Raw genomic sequence first — 16581 nt, 5'->3', positions numbered from 1 at the left:
CATTGGCACCCTCAGATTAATGAATTAGTTTTCCTTGACAAACCTAAAGTCACATCGGGGGTGATGAGGGGAATTTTCTTCTGGCTGGATCAGGAAAAAGCTACGAGTACATTAAGCCAGCCTTTGCTAACGGGCATACAGAAAAGGAAAGAGACAGGTTACGCCAACCCGAGTAATGTCGTTCTGTAGCAGAACAAGAACCGCGTTCGAGGCCACGTCGTTCCGTAAGACATTCGTTATTTCATTAAGCATTGACTCTGAGCAACACTTTGAGGTGCAGAACTGCAGACTATGAAGAATCATGAAGCTACGTCATTCCGTGAGACATTCGTTATTTCATTAAGCATTGACTGAGCAGCACTTTGAGGTGCAGAGCTGCAGACTATGAAGAATCATGGAACTACGCTATTCCGTGAGACATCCATTATTTCACTAAGCATTGACTCTGAGCAACACTTTGAGGTGCAGAGCTGCAGGACTATGAAGAATCATGAAACAACAACCCGGTGAGCTACCTGCCCAGTCAAAAACGCAATCGTACTCCTGGGGAGATCCCGTTATCACAGGACTCATAGCATCGCCCGGCCTTATCCAAGCCCTGGTGGGCTAAGCACCCATAAGTACCGGGGATGTAGCTTTAAATACTTGTGTGCTTCCCCCCCCCCCCATGCTGACATGAGCCCCTTCAGTGCTCTTATGAGCCGTCTGCCCCTCACTCCTATGTATATGAGCAAAAAAACGAACATTGGAATAAAATGCAGCAAGTGTCTCTCAGCTGCTGACACACTACGTACCTAAACGCATAGCTGGCACTATCATCACGATATTTTCATATTATATCATCATTATTATGGCACCAGCTTCAAATGAAGTCATTCTGCAGCATAAAGCTCCAGAACTGACCAAATACCTGTCATTTTGCTTTCAATTTTGGCATTAGGGACACAAATCAAGGTGGACGAAGTACACAGAGCAAATCATGCTTTGGGGAGAAAATGAGGTCAACTTGATTGCCTCAAACCCCTACCGACTTTAAAAAGTGAAAACTCTGCTGAGTGCCCGCTGTGCAGCGTCAGGAACTTGCGGAGATACAGCAATTCCGCCACTTGAAACGTGGACCCGGCGGGTTTTGTATGGTTGTAATAACTGCAGCTCTGAACCTGAAGCGGATCAGACACCACGCCCATTGTATGTTCAGCTCAGCAGGACGAGGGGGGGGGGGGAGAGAGGCTGATGGACACCTGTTCATTGCAATGCCTCGTTGGCTCTTGCACTGTTTAAAGCTCTACAAGAAGTACTTACAGATAACAGGGTCATTACATCGCTGGTTCCTCTTCGGACTTCGACGTGGTGATCTTGCAAGAGTTCGCGTAGGTATGACGAATTTAATGTGGATTTTGTCACTCAAGACATCATGTTACATTTGTTTAGTGTCCCAAGAAATCTACCGTGGAATTTCATTTTGTGGTCACCGAAGAAAAATTTCCATGCGGTTTTCAACACAGGGTGTGTTTTTTTACACTTTTGTATCGGTACAATCTGTCGACTTTGCCAAAACCTGCCAGAAGTGTCATCAGGTGGACCTGCCCGTGGCCCAATGGTTTATTAGCGCCTTAGTTACTAGTACTAACATGCTTTTGTTTCCACCAAATGACGTCACCACCTCTCACATTGTTCGGTGAGCGGCGCTGATGCTATCGAAATAGGTCAAGCTTGTCACATGATTGATGTTCGCTTGAGCAGAGCAAAGCGTGCAGTAATGATTAGCTGAAATGGACAGCAAGCAGTGCAAAAAATGTGTTCCGAAACCGTCCAGAACCTTATCTCACGGATTCTTTAGTGCATCTATCCTTCGTGTATCACGTATTGATGTCGTGTAATTCAACAAAACCGCCACCGCACGATTAAAATAATCAAAGTGACGTCACTGCGTTTAAAATATATTCAGCTACAGAAATCAAATGACTAGTTCACTTGGGCATAGGCACTACCGGAGGTCGCTCACGCACTGCGACCACCCACTTGCTCAAGCGACACTAACGTGAACATGAAACACGGCTGTCGGTCCAACAACGCAAGACCGCCCCCGTCGGCACTCCACCTAAAAACATTGCACGTCTCTTCTTCGGTGGACCTCGCGGCCAATCTCACATCCACCCACACATCCGCGCACACACACATACACACACACTGCTCTCAAGCCCAGAATTCGAGCTTCCCTGTGGCAGGAGATAGGCCATCATCCTAATGGAAGGAAAACAGCTCCGGAACGGTTACCATGGAGACCGCGTTGACGTAGGCGTTCTTGGCGCGCCGTTTCAGTCGCGTTTATGGATTCATTTTAGTCACGACGGGCGGGCGTGCGTCGATATTTGGCAACTGATTTGGAAGACGCAAGTTCGGCGGTAGATGCTCTCAACTGCCCGGCATGTGGTGTCGCTCTCGGAAAGCGTTATGCCTGTGGAAACACGGTCCGCGGAAGAGGGACACCGTTTTCTCGGCACTCGTTCAACTGTACAGCTTAACAATCTATAAATACGCAGAAATAGCCTACTGTTAACGGCGCTCGAAAACCCAGCGGCCCAACACAGGCAGCGGCTCACTTACAAATGTACAAATATAAAAATATCACATCGGCCATACGCGCCCGCGTGAGTCGTTTTGATTTGGCGGACACGGACGACACTCGCACCGTTCGCGTGGCACGAACACATACCGAGCGGATAGCCAAGCTCCGCCAGCAACGCTGGTGGATTCGCCAAGCTGGAGGAATTCGCGCGCGGCGTCTGCGGGTTGCGCGAGCATTAATATCGACTGGTAATTGGCAGGCGCATGCTTACATTGGCAGGGTTGACCGATGGTAGATTCCAGGTGAGATATCTTTCGGGGTCTTCGCACCTCTGGCTTGACGAGTTTCAAGGACACCACCACGTTCGACCAATCACGCGGGACCGCGCCACCACGCGACAGCATTTCCACCAATCACAGTTCGCTCGCCGTCTGTCCGACCAGTCGCGGCGTCACGCGACCGGCGGACCGACCAATCAGATCACTGCACGTCAGGTTCAGCCAATCGGCGCGCATCGTTCAAGGTTACACCCGCGGCCCGACCTGAGCCTCGACGATTTGCGCCGCGTCCTCGCGTCCCATGATCCTCAGGATGTTGAGAAGCTCAGTGCTGGCCGACTGCTCGGGGTGCCGGGCCTCCCAAAGATCCAGGATAGCATCCGTCGGCGACTTCTTTGTGGCGAAGTAGTTGATGTACCTATAAATGCAATGGGCACCCTCATTACCCGACTGGTTTCTGCACCTGTAAATAAGATGGGCTTTGAGCACACAGCTCAGAAAACGAATGGCCAATATTTTATTGCAGATTCTCTATATCTATACCAAACCGGTCTTGCAAATATCGTAAGTGCAGCTATCTGAATGGCTGTACATATATGGTTCACACACATCTCCTAATTCATATATGACAAGCCTAACGCTATCCACCAACTTTAAAGACACAGCTCTCAATCCTCATCTATCGCATTCGTTGTGTTCGTCCTACACATCGACCACTTTGTCTTTTCCCACGTGAATCACTTCACAATTGTTAAAAGCCTCAATAGATAAGCCAGTTGACAGCGCCGACCCACCTGTTGACCTGCATCATCTGCGCCAGCATGCGCCAGTCATTTCCCCGCGAGTTGGGCGGGTTCAGGCACTGGCACAGCTTGTGTCGGGTGTCGGCAGACAACCTGGCAGCGCGGGCACACTGTCAGTGTGACGTCACATGTATCGTCACACTTCCACTTCGCTTCGCCACGCCTGAACATCACTTGACACTTCATGGGACACTTTGTGGGCACTACGCTCGTTGTCGGGTGCATCAAAGTCACATCATACCCACAAGTGATGCCATACGCCTCCGCAGTGCTCTGGAGAGAACCCAAGTACCGTACATATGAATTAAGACACCGCATCTCATCAACAGAAAATGGGGAGACACTTTGCGTCCACTGCCAGGCTAAGGGGTTATTATCTCGCAATTTGCCATGCATTCATAACCAGGGGTTTACGGCTATTTCGCAGATAACATTGTTACGCCGCACGGTACACGCCGACAGCGGGTGGCTCAGCAAGAATGGCGACGCGCCGCTCACCTGCCGCTGCTCCTGTCCAGGGCGACCACCGACGAGCCGGAGGAGGAGCCGGTGGTGTTGGCCGAGACCGTGGACGGCGTCGGCCGGGCCGGCAGTGGACTGGACACCTGCGCGCACGGGCGGCCGCGGGGCACGGTCACACGCGGTGGAGGCGGTCAGTTGGAACGGCGCTCGATGCACGCGTGGAGGTGCGGGTTCGATTCCCAGGTCACGCTGAGACTTTGCGGATAAGTGACTCACGCAGTTGCCAGTGCTCCACGAGAACGCTGCGTGACGCAAGAAGGAGTGCATTTCTTTAACAATTGCCATTCCTGTCGAAACGTCAGCAGTAGAAACGATAACTCAGCTTACGAGGATATTGCTTCCTGCACTGAGGCAGCACCTAATGCCCATATCATGGTTGCCAGAACAGGCACCAAGAATTAGTTTCTGTTTTTTTCCAGGGTAAGAGGCAAAATTTTCTACGAAACCCTGCAAAATCGGACTTAAGTTCTGCAAAACCATTCCATACACCTCTTGTCTTACGGACAATGTTGGGGCACAGCCCTATGGTCCACGGTCATGACCTATGGCCCCCTTCCCCTTAGCCACGTCTTTGAGCGAGCACGCTCCTCGTACCTGACTGCTCTCGGAGGAGGACACCCGCAGCATCTGGCGCCGTGTCTGACTGCCCTTCTGGCACACCTGTACGCGTGCCGAGAACGACAGGCCGTCACGTGCCGCCACGTGGCCCACGTGCTCCAAGCTGAAGGAGCAGTGCAGCAGTGGACACGTGCTGCTCCACACGTGCCGGAACGGGATCTCCTGCGGGGACGCGCGTCCGTGAGCTCGGCACGTGTACGAGCTGGTGCTAGCAGCGGCACAGCATAGTGCAAATAGGTTGGGGCAGATACTATTTATCGCAATGCATATGCACAGCCAGATCTACCCATGATTTAGAATCCACGGTGCCGGTTCAATTCAACGCATCTTACGTTGCCACGGGTTTTCATCTATTCCAACCCTTATCGTGAAACTTAGCACAGCATATTCCTTTAAGGTAATAAAATATGTTCACACTTCTGGACAAACCAGGAGTATATGCACTGACCACAACTTTTATTTTAAAGTTCATTCCGGGGCATGGCATGTGACCGACGCATCGGCCACGTAATACAAGAGCCAAGAACATTTACTTACACGAACGGAACAAATCTGACGGCGCAGAGCTGACCAATGGGTTAACCTCTGACCGAGCTCTTCTGACCACACCCACAACTTCGACCTCTGACCCAACCGACCTGGTAGTCGCCCTGCGGCTTGCACTTCCATCCGAGGCTGAGATCCTCCAGTGCCAGACAGAGGCTGGCTCCTCCACTCTGGAACAGCATCGTCTTCGGCTTGTCCAGCAGCCGGCCGCCCAGCTTCCTCTCCAGCTGCAGCACGCTCTGAGGAACGAGACAGTGGTTATGAGACGTCACAGTGCAGTTGACAGGGTCTCGCAGTTCGACGCGGGAGGCCCGGGTTCGATTCCCGGTTCAGGCAACAGTCGCCAGTGTCAACTGAATCATGTAATCGCTAGCGTATCATGAACCAGTCCCCGGTCGCAAGCGTAGTGCACCGCTCAAGAAAACGCAGAGGTTTCATGTGTCAGAACAGTAGCGGACGGCGAGCGTAAACACCGGATGGTGGTGGACGCAAAGCGAGCCGGTATTTCGAGAAGGCAGGATGCACCGATGCCTGGGTTTTCCACCACGGCACGTGGTCACAACTGTGCGGTTGTGCCTAGGGGCTTGCAGATGCGTACGCTTAGCGAGCCGTATGTCACAATGGTGGTCGAGTTAGAACCAGCGAACAACGCGACACTACACTAGGGGATCGAACTAAAAATATTATCCAATACATAATAATATAATAATAATAATCCAGTCCAATGACGAAAACATCGTAAGCGTTACACCGTTGGGCCTGCCATTGCCTACTGAAAAGCAGCCTGGAACAGCCCTTACCTCACCAACTGATGGAACGAGGACATCAAAAGATCCCGTAAAAAAAGGCAAACAATAACAGATTGACTAAATGCATTAACGCCGAGTGTTTTGTTCTCGTTGTCTCTCAAGGATATCAATATAAAATTGTCACACAAACCTGCGTAAGCCCCACGGGCGAAAGGCGCCAAAATACTCCTACGACCGTAATCTCTACCAATATCAGCATCCGTCGGTAGGGTCCGATACACGAAGTGACGTCACGTTGTAACGTCATCGGATCACTGCCGGTCTTACCTCGAAGGCGGCCTTGGTGTCCTCGATGACGTAGACGCGTATGCAGTACTCGGTGGAGCCCTGCACCAGACGAGGTCCGAAGGCCGCCAGCTTGAGATTCTTCACCGCCGGACCTGTGGCGGCAGTGGCAAATTATGGCAAGGACAGCGCCAGTGGCAACGGCTGGTTATGGTTTATCTGCTGCTAAAGATGACGCCATCTGCTCAACTTGATGATCTCGCACTGCTTTTCATTGCTTACCTCAGCGGCAAATCTAGTGTAGAACCATGTTTTCCATCCTGTTTCTTTGACGCTATGTCATCATGTGCTAAACATTGATCACATCCCCCTCACCGTAAAAAACAGCCTCAGGTTAAAACATGAATATATATATATTTGGGGAGCATTCCGCCAGTTGCAAATCGTTAATTTAACAAAATTTTGCTTTTCCTCGCCACTGCTGGTGAGTTCGACACGAATGAATTACGGCACGCTCTAGGCCACGTGTCATGTACCAACCACGCTACTGCGCAGCTCTTGTGTGTGTAGCGCATAACTGAAGTCGTCACGTGCTCCTTTGTCGCTACAGATAGTGCGTACGCACCACGTGACTGAACAAAGCGTGTAATGCGTCACCATGACACTGCTGGCGCCATGGCACGTGCCACCGAGCGGCGCGCTCACCGCTGCTGGTCGGCTCGCCGACCAGGACGAAGCGCTGCAGGCACTCTGTCATGATGTGGACCTTGCTCTGGTCCACCTGGGTGTACACCGGCGTGTTGATCGTCTCCTCGCCCAGCATGACCACGCTCTGCTGGGGAGGGGAGGGGAGGAGGGACGTGAGACAACAGGGAAAACATGAGGCGACGAGGGACGAACGTGGGACGATGGGGAGCACATGAGACGAGGGGGGGGGGGCGGACGTACAACAAAGGAGAGCATATGAAATAATGGCAATAGACAGTGTAACGCACAGACAGGCACTGTGAAAATTGGGCGCGGATGGAATGAGCATCCTTGTGGCGGCTGTTCGGGGCCGGCTGTAGATCGGACAGATGAATGTCAACTGCGCGTGAGGCTTATTTACGCATCAACCATTGGGAAGAACTTTTCTCCAGAGAATGTTCATACTGAATTAGGTACTGGTGGTAAACTGCAGAACGTCTTACGACAAGAGTAATGAAAAAATAAAGTCAAAAGCAAACTTGGACAATAAAACCAACGGAAGATGTCAAACCCTCAAAGATACCTCACAACAAAACCGCAGTGTAAGGAGCGCAATCCTGAGCATATTCCAGACACAAGAACCTATGTCCCTTGCGGAAAACATGACCTAATGCTATCAGTGTATGACCCATAGCCAAGGATATACCACCCGAACCCGGCGACCCATGCATGACCTGCCCCAAGGCCATGGCCACTGACCTCCCACTGCGGCGGTTCGTCCGGCTGACTCTCAGAGCCGTACACGGACACGTTCCAGTTGGTCTTGAGGTTGGCGCAGTGGTGGAAGCTGAGGACGACCGGCTTCAGAAACTGGGCGCCCGGCGGTCCGGCCAGCACCACCGGCGACAGCAGCGTCTCGTGGTCTGCCGCGCAGGTCAAGTCAGGTCAGGTCAGGGTAGCGAAGGTCAGATCAAGGAGACATGACAGGCCAAATCAGATCGAGGTTATAAACAACAATATCTAAAAAAGGCTGTAATTCACTGATATGCCGAGCAGGCGCGGCCAGATCCACAAACAAACACAATGCCCGGGAGAACAGGCAACTCTTGCTCTGCAGATCAGGAGAGCGCAACCCAGGTACCCGCAGAAAGTTCAGCAGCATCAACGCGGTCTTTGCACGAAAATGCCGAAGCCGATAAGCATTCTTGATATCGCAGTGCGTTCGCACCAGAGCTAACTACGCTTAACGCATCACTTTACAGCAAATCACGCTCATCTTCACCTTCCTAAGCCACATCTCGCGCGCCTTACCGACCGCACACCCAGCCGACCGCACACCCTGCCAACCGCACACCCTGTCGACCGCACACACTGTCGACCGCATGACCTGCCGGCCGCATACCCTGCCGGCCGCACACCCAGCCGCGTCGGGCGGTATCCAGGCTGCCATATTGCCTGAGCTGCCGCATCGGCCCATACTCGGGCTGCCACATTGACTGACCCGGGCTGCCATATTGCCTGACCTGCCAGCTGAGGTCGATCCTTGGCGTCACTCATCACGGCCAGGTACACCTCCTCCCGTTGGCCAGGCGCCACCGCCCCCTCCGGAATCATCAGCGTCACGCCCGCGTCCGCCAGGGTAAGCGCCGCTCCCGCTGACGTCACTGGAAACACGCGGAAGTGACGTTACTCGAAGCGCGCGAGTGACTTCGAAACAAAACAACGAGGAGGTACAAAACGAGGCATTCACACCTAAGACGCGCATATCCGTCTTATGTCGATGAGTGCTTCTGAGAACAGCCAACTGCTTATATGAGCAGCAGCTGGTATCCTTCCTTTGCGGACGCGCAACCCTTTAACGATTCCAATAAGTAGCACTGTCCTTACCCGTGCCGAACTCGAGGTTGTCCGGGTTGACACCAGATGGCAGGGTGGCCGAGAGCAGTGATTGGCGGCAGGACGCCGGCTCGACATCATACAGTGAGTTGGGTCGTGATGTGGCTGAAAATAAATGTTTGCGGGTTGGAAGACTGGCAAGCTTGCATGGAAACATTCTCCATTATTTTCGTCGATCTGCCATGCCATTAAGGTAGCACACCATGCATTTGTATCTGCACTCCAGTTTTTCACGAAGAACGAATGATACAATATGGCTTGACAATGACCGTGTTAAACCTAAAACATGGGGATTTTCCGAGAATATTCCTGTCGATTGCCACATGTGTGTCCCGAAGCCAACACCCCACCTAAAATGTCTCGCCTTAATCACTGACTCAGACATCGTTGGCAGCTACGCGACCGATGAACATTGGTGTTGAACGCGCCACGAATAGATCGTTGTTTCACAGTCATTGTGTCATGTGACTACTAGATCTGCAACATAAAAAACAACATGACACTCACAGGCTCGTTAAAACCACAGAAAGCTTCACTCACGCGAGCTGCAGTACGAAGAAGAACTATGCGGCGGGTTGTCGGAGTTGGGGTTCCCGCGACTCGCCAGAGATGGCGCCACCTGATCGCTGTCCCCGCCAGAATACTGTGCCGCGTCCATGTGCTTTACCAAAAAGAGGTGCGGCTCGTCGTAGTGGTGCTCGGATGGCGAGCTCAGGAGCGCTGCAGGTCACGCAGATCACAGGGGTCACCGAAGTCACGGGGTCAGGCAAGACTGCCGGTCAGGCAGTTACGCAGGTCACGTGGGTACTCTGGGCAGCCTGTCGTGTATTAGAGTCTCTTCTGTCGGCATGGTGCTCTGAAGAAAATATGGATAGGTTTGCGAGTCATGCTCAAATATATGTTAATGTGATGACACAAATAATTTTTTTATCTACGAAGTTGTGTGCTCCTAAGTAACCATAGTTAACTTCACAGCTGTTCACAATGACCTTCCCGTTTCTACATTTACACACTTTGACAGATATGTACAGCTGTGCATCAAACTTCAGTATGGCAGACATTTAGCACGAATTGAGAGAACGTTGCCCATATGCCCGTCTCCAAATTGCGATTTGTCCTTCCATTTAGCATTTCTAGAGACAGGAATTTCACGTACACTGTGCATCAAGGTACAAGTGAAATTAATGTCATAACACTCTTTTTTGGTGTTGTCAGATTCGACTGACCAGTCTTGTTGCTGTTCGGGTCGCCGTAGGAATAGTCGTTGTTCAGACTGGGCGCCGCCGGGTTCATGATGGCAACGCTAGATGTCAGGTCAGGCGCATAACCCAGCTGCTTTTTCGAATTGTCGTAGTAGCGAGCTTCGTAGTCTGAAATAGATTTCAATATGGATACATGAATGTATGGTTAAGGAAGCATCATCACCCTTCTCAAAAAGAGATTTCCTGTAAGCCCTGCAGATGTTCCAATGAATACATGGATGACTTGAATCTCATGAATCTATTGCCTCTCAAATCTCATGAAACTTCCATCTCAGCCTTTGCACTATCACCCACGGCCATTGCACAAATAAGCGCGCAAATAGGCTGCCGCTGCATCATCGTTTGACCAGTCCCAGCTCCCTCCAAAAGTAAGACATCGTCTCTCTTCTTTCGGCAACCTCTCTCGTCTTCTGATGAGTTAATGCTGTGCAAACTGTTACCCATCTCACCGAACCTGTAACTTTTGACCCACCTCTCTCGGTGAGCCCGTACATGCTCTGGCCGCGGCCCTTGCGTCGGTACAGCTTCAGGGCGATCAGCGCGATCATCGGAAAGACGAGCAGGGCCACCGCCAGACCGACATACAGCGCCACGTCCGACTGCGCCACCGCTCGAGCCGCTGCAACAAAACACAACACATGTCAAAAACACGCATCAACACAATACAGAACTCCGCCAAACCAACGTGGAGGAAACTTCAGACTGTCACCAATGGCGCCAACGACGTTAGATTGTGTCGCCGCTAGAGCTAATGCAATACAACACGAGGCATGCCAACATAAGGCCTGTACGCACAACACAGACATCAGCCAAACATAAGACATGTTCGCACAACACAGACACCAGCCAAACATAAGACATGTTCGCACAACACAGACACCAGCCAAACATAAGACATGTACGCACAACACAGACACCAGCCAAACAGCCCTCAGAGCCATGTCAGACCATGTCAAACTACGCCTGTAGACCGCCCAGACTGACCGTGTAGTCGCACCACAACGCAGCACGCGCCAACGCAGCACAGGCACAACGTCAGACCACCGTGTGGCAATGTGAGGATATTGAGGCATTGCTACAGACGGATATGAAGCAATGGTAGTGAAGGATATGAAACATTGGTACTAAATAATATAGAAGCTTTAAAGTCCAGGAAAAATTCCTCGGACGACTAGGTAGCCAGCTCGCAGCATGAGTTTCCCCTAAGGCTGAGCACATAAATGTGAATGTCTTTTCCAAAAAGACGAAAACGATCTGTGACCAAAGTCATGAGACGCCGGAACTAATACCAAACCCAGCTAAACTCGGAGTAGTCACTGGGGTCACGTCCTTTAAGTCTGGGTTGGCGGGGAGAAAGTTCCGTGACATCGCCATGAACGAAAGCTCTGTCCCATGGCACGATGGCGACTGACGAGAACAAAGACCGAAGGTATTAAAACTGACGAAGTGGCAGTGGTGGGCGAAGTCCCACGACCGCAAACGTGCCGCCGACAACACCACCCCATCGGCGGCGTGTTTCAATTCGTGGCTGCCCATGCCTGCTCTAATGACCACACCAAAGCCGATTTCGATGTTCAGGGCGGCGAACAATGGACGATTATTCTGGGCCCACGGCGCGCCCGTTCCAGACCATGTCGAGGGCGGAGTCGGTCGCAGCTGCTGCTGACGGCGCGGTGGGGAGACACATGATGCTTGGGATCGCAGAGCTCTCGGCTTCCTTTGCCACTGCCGTGGACAGAGCGAGGAAGAGAAACAAGGACCCTCGCCGGCCTTCCTTCGCCATTGCCGTGAATAGTCTTAGGGCGAGGGGGGGGGGATAGAAGAGACGCCCGCAGCGGTGGTCCAACGATGAACACAGCTACAGACTCAGAGGGAGAGATTTACATGAATTTGAAAACGAGTACTAGTTCAATAGCATATATTACAAATATTTTGGGCTCCGAAAAAAAGGTTTTGGGCTCCACATGCAAGAATGACCTTCCAACAGCACGTAACCACCTACGCGCAACAGTGGTCTTCAAACGCTTACACCATAGGCCAGATCGTTTGGTTTGACTCGCACCGAGGCGTGAGCAACTACAAAAAGACCACAAAAGTCTCGCTCTGGGCGCGTGCGCGGGTTGTATGCCGGTGAAACCGGAGAACGCAGAGTCGGTTTGTTAGAGACGTCGCCATGGCGACGCCGCGAGCTCCCCGCCGTGATTCGTGTGCCACGAGCGAGGCGGCACGCCGCTTGAGGTGACAATGGCGCCGCTCGCGGCTCATGACGGTTCGTCACGTCACGACCCAGCGATCCGGGACGCGACGGTTGACCGCCGCTCGTGATGTTACCTGGCGTGGCCCGCCACGGATGTTTTTTTTACCTCCTTCGGTCATCGACGCGCTACTGGCGGATGACAAGTCATTGAGACTTGAGCGGCCTGCTATCCGACGGCTCATGAACGAGGCCCTAGTTGGTTCGAGGGCATCATTCTGGAAGGCTTGAATATATAATATTGCAAACAACAAGGGGATAATCTTACCATGGCAAAGCGCGAAAGGAGTGACAAATTCCAAAATATCTGGGAAATTGGCTTTGTAAAATGCCCTCACTTTCATATGGAGAATCAACACCACAACCGCTCGAACACCTATTACGTGAGGGAAGGCACCACGCCGGTCCCAGTAACAGTGAGGCCACAGAATCTGCCCACACCACACAAAGTCTGTCCCACTTGAACTCAACGTATGCCGATTAAAATACGACTAAGCTCCAAAGAGGACTTTGGTGTCTGAATGACCTAGCTGTGTTAGGTTATCACCACCTGTCGCGTCGGTGGACGATGGTCGTAAGCGTTATATGTCAAAGCGTTAATGTCAAAGCATCGAATTTGAGTGCAACACCGCGGTGCGTGCTGAAAATACCCTCCAAGTAACTGCCTGCACTTTCAAAGAACTGTCTCAACCCAATGTCCGAAACATGGCCATGGCCATGGTTTACATGTGTCTGGCACATCTGTCTACACATAGGTTACCTAATGCTTCCTCCTACACTCGACCTTAGATGCCGACATGCCGTTTTGGAAAATATCGTATACATGAGACCACGCTCAACGATCTACCGATGATGATGATCTACCGATCTACCGACCTCGATGCATCCCATGCGCATCTTGCCAAAACCTTCGTTGAAACGACTTACATTGAGCACATACGCTTATCAAAAGATAGGACACCGCCACGGACAATACTGACTTTTTGACTCTTTGACTCTGAAAGGCTCTTTGCGTCTAAAAGACTCTTTGACTCTGAAAGACTCTTTGAAACTCTGCGAGACTCTGAAACTTATTTATCATATCATCAAAGATGACGCTTTGGCCGTCCAGTTAACAGAGCAGTCGAACTAAAAAGGCGGCAACCACTGCGCCGGCCGCAGATAATCCCACATGCCAGCACTTAATCTTCCGCTCCTCTAAATGCAGGTTCCATGCCTGACAGGAAGAGGCGCATCTCCCGAGTTTCCGCATTGTCCTCCCCTCCCCGTCGGCAGCGCGCCAAGCGGCATGCCGCGGCGATCGCGGCGCAGATAACATTCACCTGCAGCGGCGCGGCTGATTCCTATGCGGCGCACCGCGCCGCGCCGACATTGTCTCTCGCCAGAGATACGCATCTGGGCGGGAAAACAAACAGCGAGCTGGGTGACCGGCGGCGCTTCCAGAGACGCCTCGTGTCGGTACGGCGCGCGGTCAGGGACTGGCCGGGCGGGGTCAGTCGGCGACTACATTCGACAGGTCAGCGGCGAGAGCGGGGAGGTATTCCGGTGGGTGTGCAGGATGTACAAATTCACGCGACTTTTAGGGATTTTTTTAGACTTTTTGGGTTGACAATCCGACTGATTCGGGACACGCTGACGGCGTTTTGGATACTTTTTGGATCCTCCAGCGACCCTCGCTAGCTTGAGGCGGTGATTTACATTTGACTTGGCACTAGACATAAGTCTCAGCCAGCCGTTACTTCAGCCGCTCCGAAGAGTGAAATCACATAGAACATTTTTTGCGACTGCTATCCTTGCCGAGTTTTAGACGTATTCGTTAAGCACCAATACATCCGACGAAAGACGATGCACGAACAGCACAACATGCCATCTCTGGAGATCAATCTATCCAGCGTGCATTCCATTCCTTTGCGCGTCCCGACCGCATAGCAGTGCCAGCCCAGCGGAATATTTTCGGAGCAATTTTCGGGCCATGCATCATATACTGATAACATCCCGGCCGTATACACACGACGCGTCATCACTTCCAGCACAATTAGTCACCCTCGCCCCTCGCCCCTCTCCCCGCCTCCCCGCCTCCCCGCCTCCTCCGCCTCCCCCAGCCTGCCCGCGCCCGAAAGCGCCGATGCCGCTACACTCCCTCACGGAGGCCGCCCCCAGAATGGATCCAGCCGACCGTGGGCACTTCCTGTCAGGAGATGCCGCCGGCGGGGAGACGACCGCCGCCGGCGCGCCCGGGGTATGACGCCCGAGGGGAGCGGAGGAACACCCCCATCGGGCTGAGCGGGGCTGTGGGGCTGGCCGGGCTGCAGCCAGCGAAGCATGGAACACATTTGTGTCACAGCAAACCAAAAAACCAAGGAAACTAAGCATGTCTGTGTAGAGATGAAGGAAAGGACTTAATGAGATCGAAACGAGCTTGTCTTACCAATACATGCTGATACTTAAATGCATTTGAGCGCAAATGTAGCTATTTTTAGTTTTACATGCATCTGCCTGCTGTGTGAGAGAACGACGGTGGTGAGTTTTTTTTTCCTGCGTAACATAGCTCAATGCGTAAACGAGCTGCGTAAAACCACGGTTCGCGGCAAGCGTAGCCAGCGATCTCAACGGCCCACGCTCCATCCCCCACCGATGGCTGCGCGCCGCACATGCCCGCGCCATTACGGGGCCGGCGAGCACCGCTTCGGGTCGCGAAAACGCGGGAATGCTGTGTTTACTACGGCGACACGGTAGCGGAGTGTAAACAGCGCGACACGCCCCGCGCTGGTAAACACAGCGCCGCTCCGAGCGCCCCGCGTCATTAGCCGACTCCGATTACGGCTTCTGTGTGGCGAGGGGTAGACGGAGTGATAAAACTGCGCGGCTGGGGTTGCGGCGTCGGGCAGGGTGCGGCTCGGGTCGGTGTGCCAGCCGCGCACTCTGAAGACCCTCCGCGTCCTGATACGTCACCCCCTCCCCCACGTCACGACACGTCACACCCCTCCCCTCCCCCACGTCACGACACGTCACACCCCTCCCCTCCCCCACGTCACGACACGTCACACCCCTCCCCTCCCCCACGTCACGACACGTCACACCCCTCCCCTCCCCCACGTCACGACACGTCACACCCCTCCCCTCCCCCACGTCACGACACGTCACACCCCTCCCCTCCCCCACGTCACGACACGTCACACCCCTCCCCTCCCCCACGTCACGACACGTCACACCCCTCCCCTCCCCCACGTCACGACACGTCACACCCCTCTACATCACAAGCCAACCCCTCCACGACACGACACGTCAACCCCCCTCCCCCAACCCGCGTCGCGACACGCCAAGCCCCTCCACGTCCACGTCACAACACGTCACACAACTCCACGTCACAGGTCAATCCCTCCACGTCACGACACGTTAAATCCTTACGTCACGACACACCAAATCCCTCCACGTCACGACACGTTAAGTCCTTACACGTCATGACGCACAAAACCCCACACCAAATCCCTCCACGTCACGACACGTTAAGTCCTTACACGTCATGACGCACAAAACCCCACACCAAATCCCTCCACGTCACGACACGTTAAGTCCTTACACGTCATGACGCACAAAACCCCACACCAAATCCCTCCACGTCACGACACGTTAAGTCCCTACACGTCATGACGCACAAAACCCCACACCAAATCCCTCCACGTCACGACACGTTAAGTCCTTACACGTCATGACGCACCGAACCCCCTCCACGTCACGACACGTCAAATCCCTCCACGTCACGGCAAGCCAAACCCCTCCACGTCACGACTCGTCAAATCCCTCCACATCACGACACGCCAAACCCCTCCAAGTCACGACATCAAACCCCTCCACGTCACTCCACGGGTGGGGATTATAACGGTGCGTGGATTACGGGATGGTGAAAGAATCGGTCAACATGGCTTGCGAGCATTTGAATAGGTTGACTTAATCACCTGATGAATGCATCAGGATGAATAAGATAACTGCAAGAGAAGTTACACAATACACTTAAGAAATGTACAAAAAAATACATAAAAAGGCATTTGCACGTTCACGCAGTTCGTACTGTACCAAATTGAGAAGAGAAGGAGCCCATCAACATTTGGAAA

General features: G+C 52.8%; 1 protein-coding gene across 1 annotated transcript in view; it reads right to left on the bottom strand.

Annotated features, from left to right (window-relative positions):
- Nucleotides 1–1924: 1924 nt before the first annotated feature.
- The window catches only part of LOC119104516 (netrin receptor UNC5C), a 104346-nt gene continuing 89689 nt past the window's right edge, over nt 1925–16581 (bottom strand). Inside the window, exons 8-20 of the mRNA XM_037228231.1 lie at nt 10688–10834; nt 10180–10323; nt 9494–9673; nt 8945–9058; nt 8581–8721; nt 7817–7980; nt 7076–7202; nt 6413–6525; nt 5429–5575; nt 4767–4952; nt 4149–4255; nt 3642–3743; nt 1925–3265 (exon numbers count right to left, since the gene is read on the bottom strand). Coding sequence (XP_037084126.1) covers nt 3094–3265; nt 3642–3743; nt 4149–4255; nt 4767–4952; nt 5429–5575; nt 6413–6525; nt 7076–7202; nt 7817–7980; nt 8581–8721; nt 8945–9058; nt 9494–9673; nt 10180–10323; nt 10688–10834 — 1844 coding nt within the window. The 3' untranslated portion in view covers nt 1925–3093. The remainder of the gene's footprint in view (nt 3266–3641; nt 3744–4148; nt 4256–4766; nt 4953–5428; nt 5576–6412; nt 6526–7075; nt 7203–7816; nt 7981–8580; nt 8722–8944; nt 9059–9493; nt 9674–10179; nt 10324–10687; nt 10835–16581) is intronic.

Source organism: Pollicipes pollicipes, unplaced genomic scaffold, assembly GCF_011947565.3.
Source record: "Pollicipes pollicipes isolate AB1234 unplaced genomic scaffold, Ppol_2.1 Scaffold_6052;HRSCAF=7182_pilon_pilon_pilon, whole genome shotgun sequence".
In the NCBI taxonomy this organism is placed as follows: Eukaryota; Metazoa; Arthropoda; class Thecostraca; order Pollicipedomorpha; family Pollicipedidae; genus Pollicipes; species Pollicipes pollicipes.
Note: the sequence above shows the minus strand (reverse complement) of the source record. Positions and strands in the feature narration are given on the sequence as shown.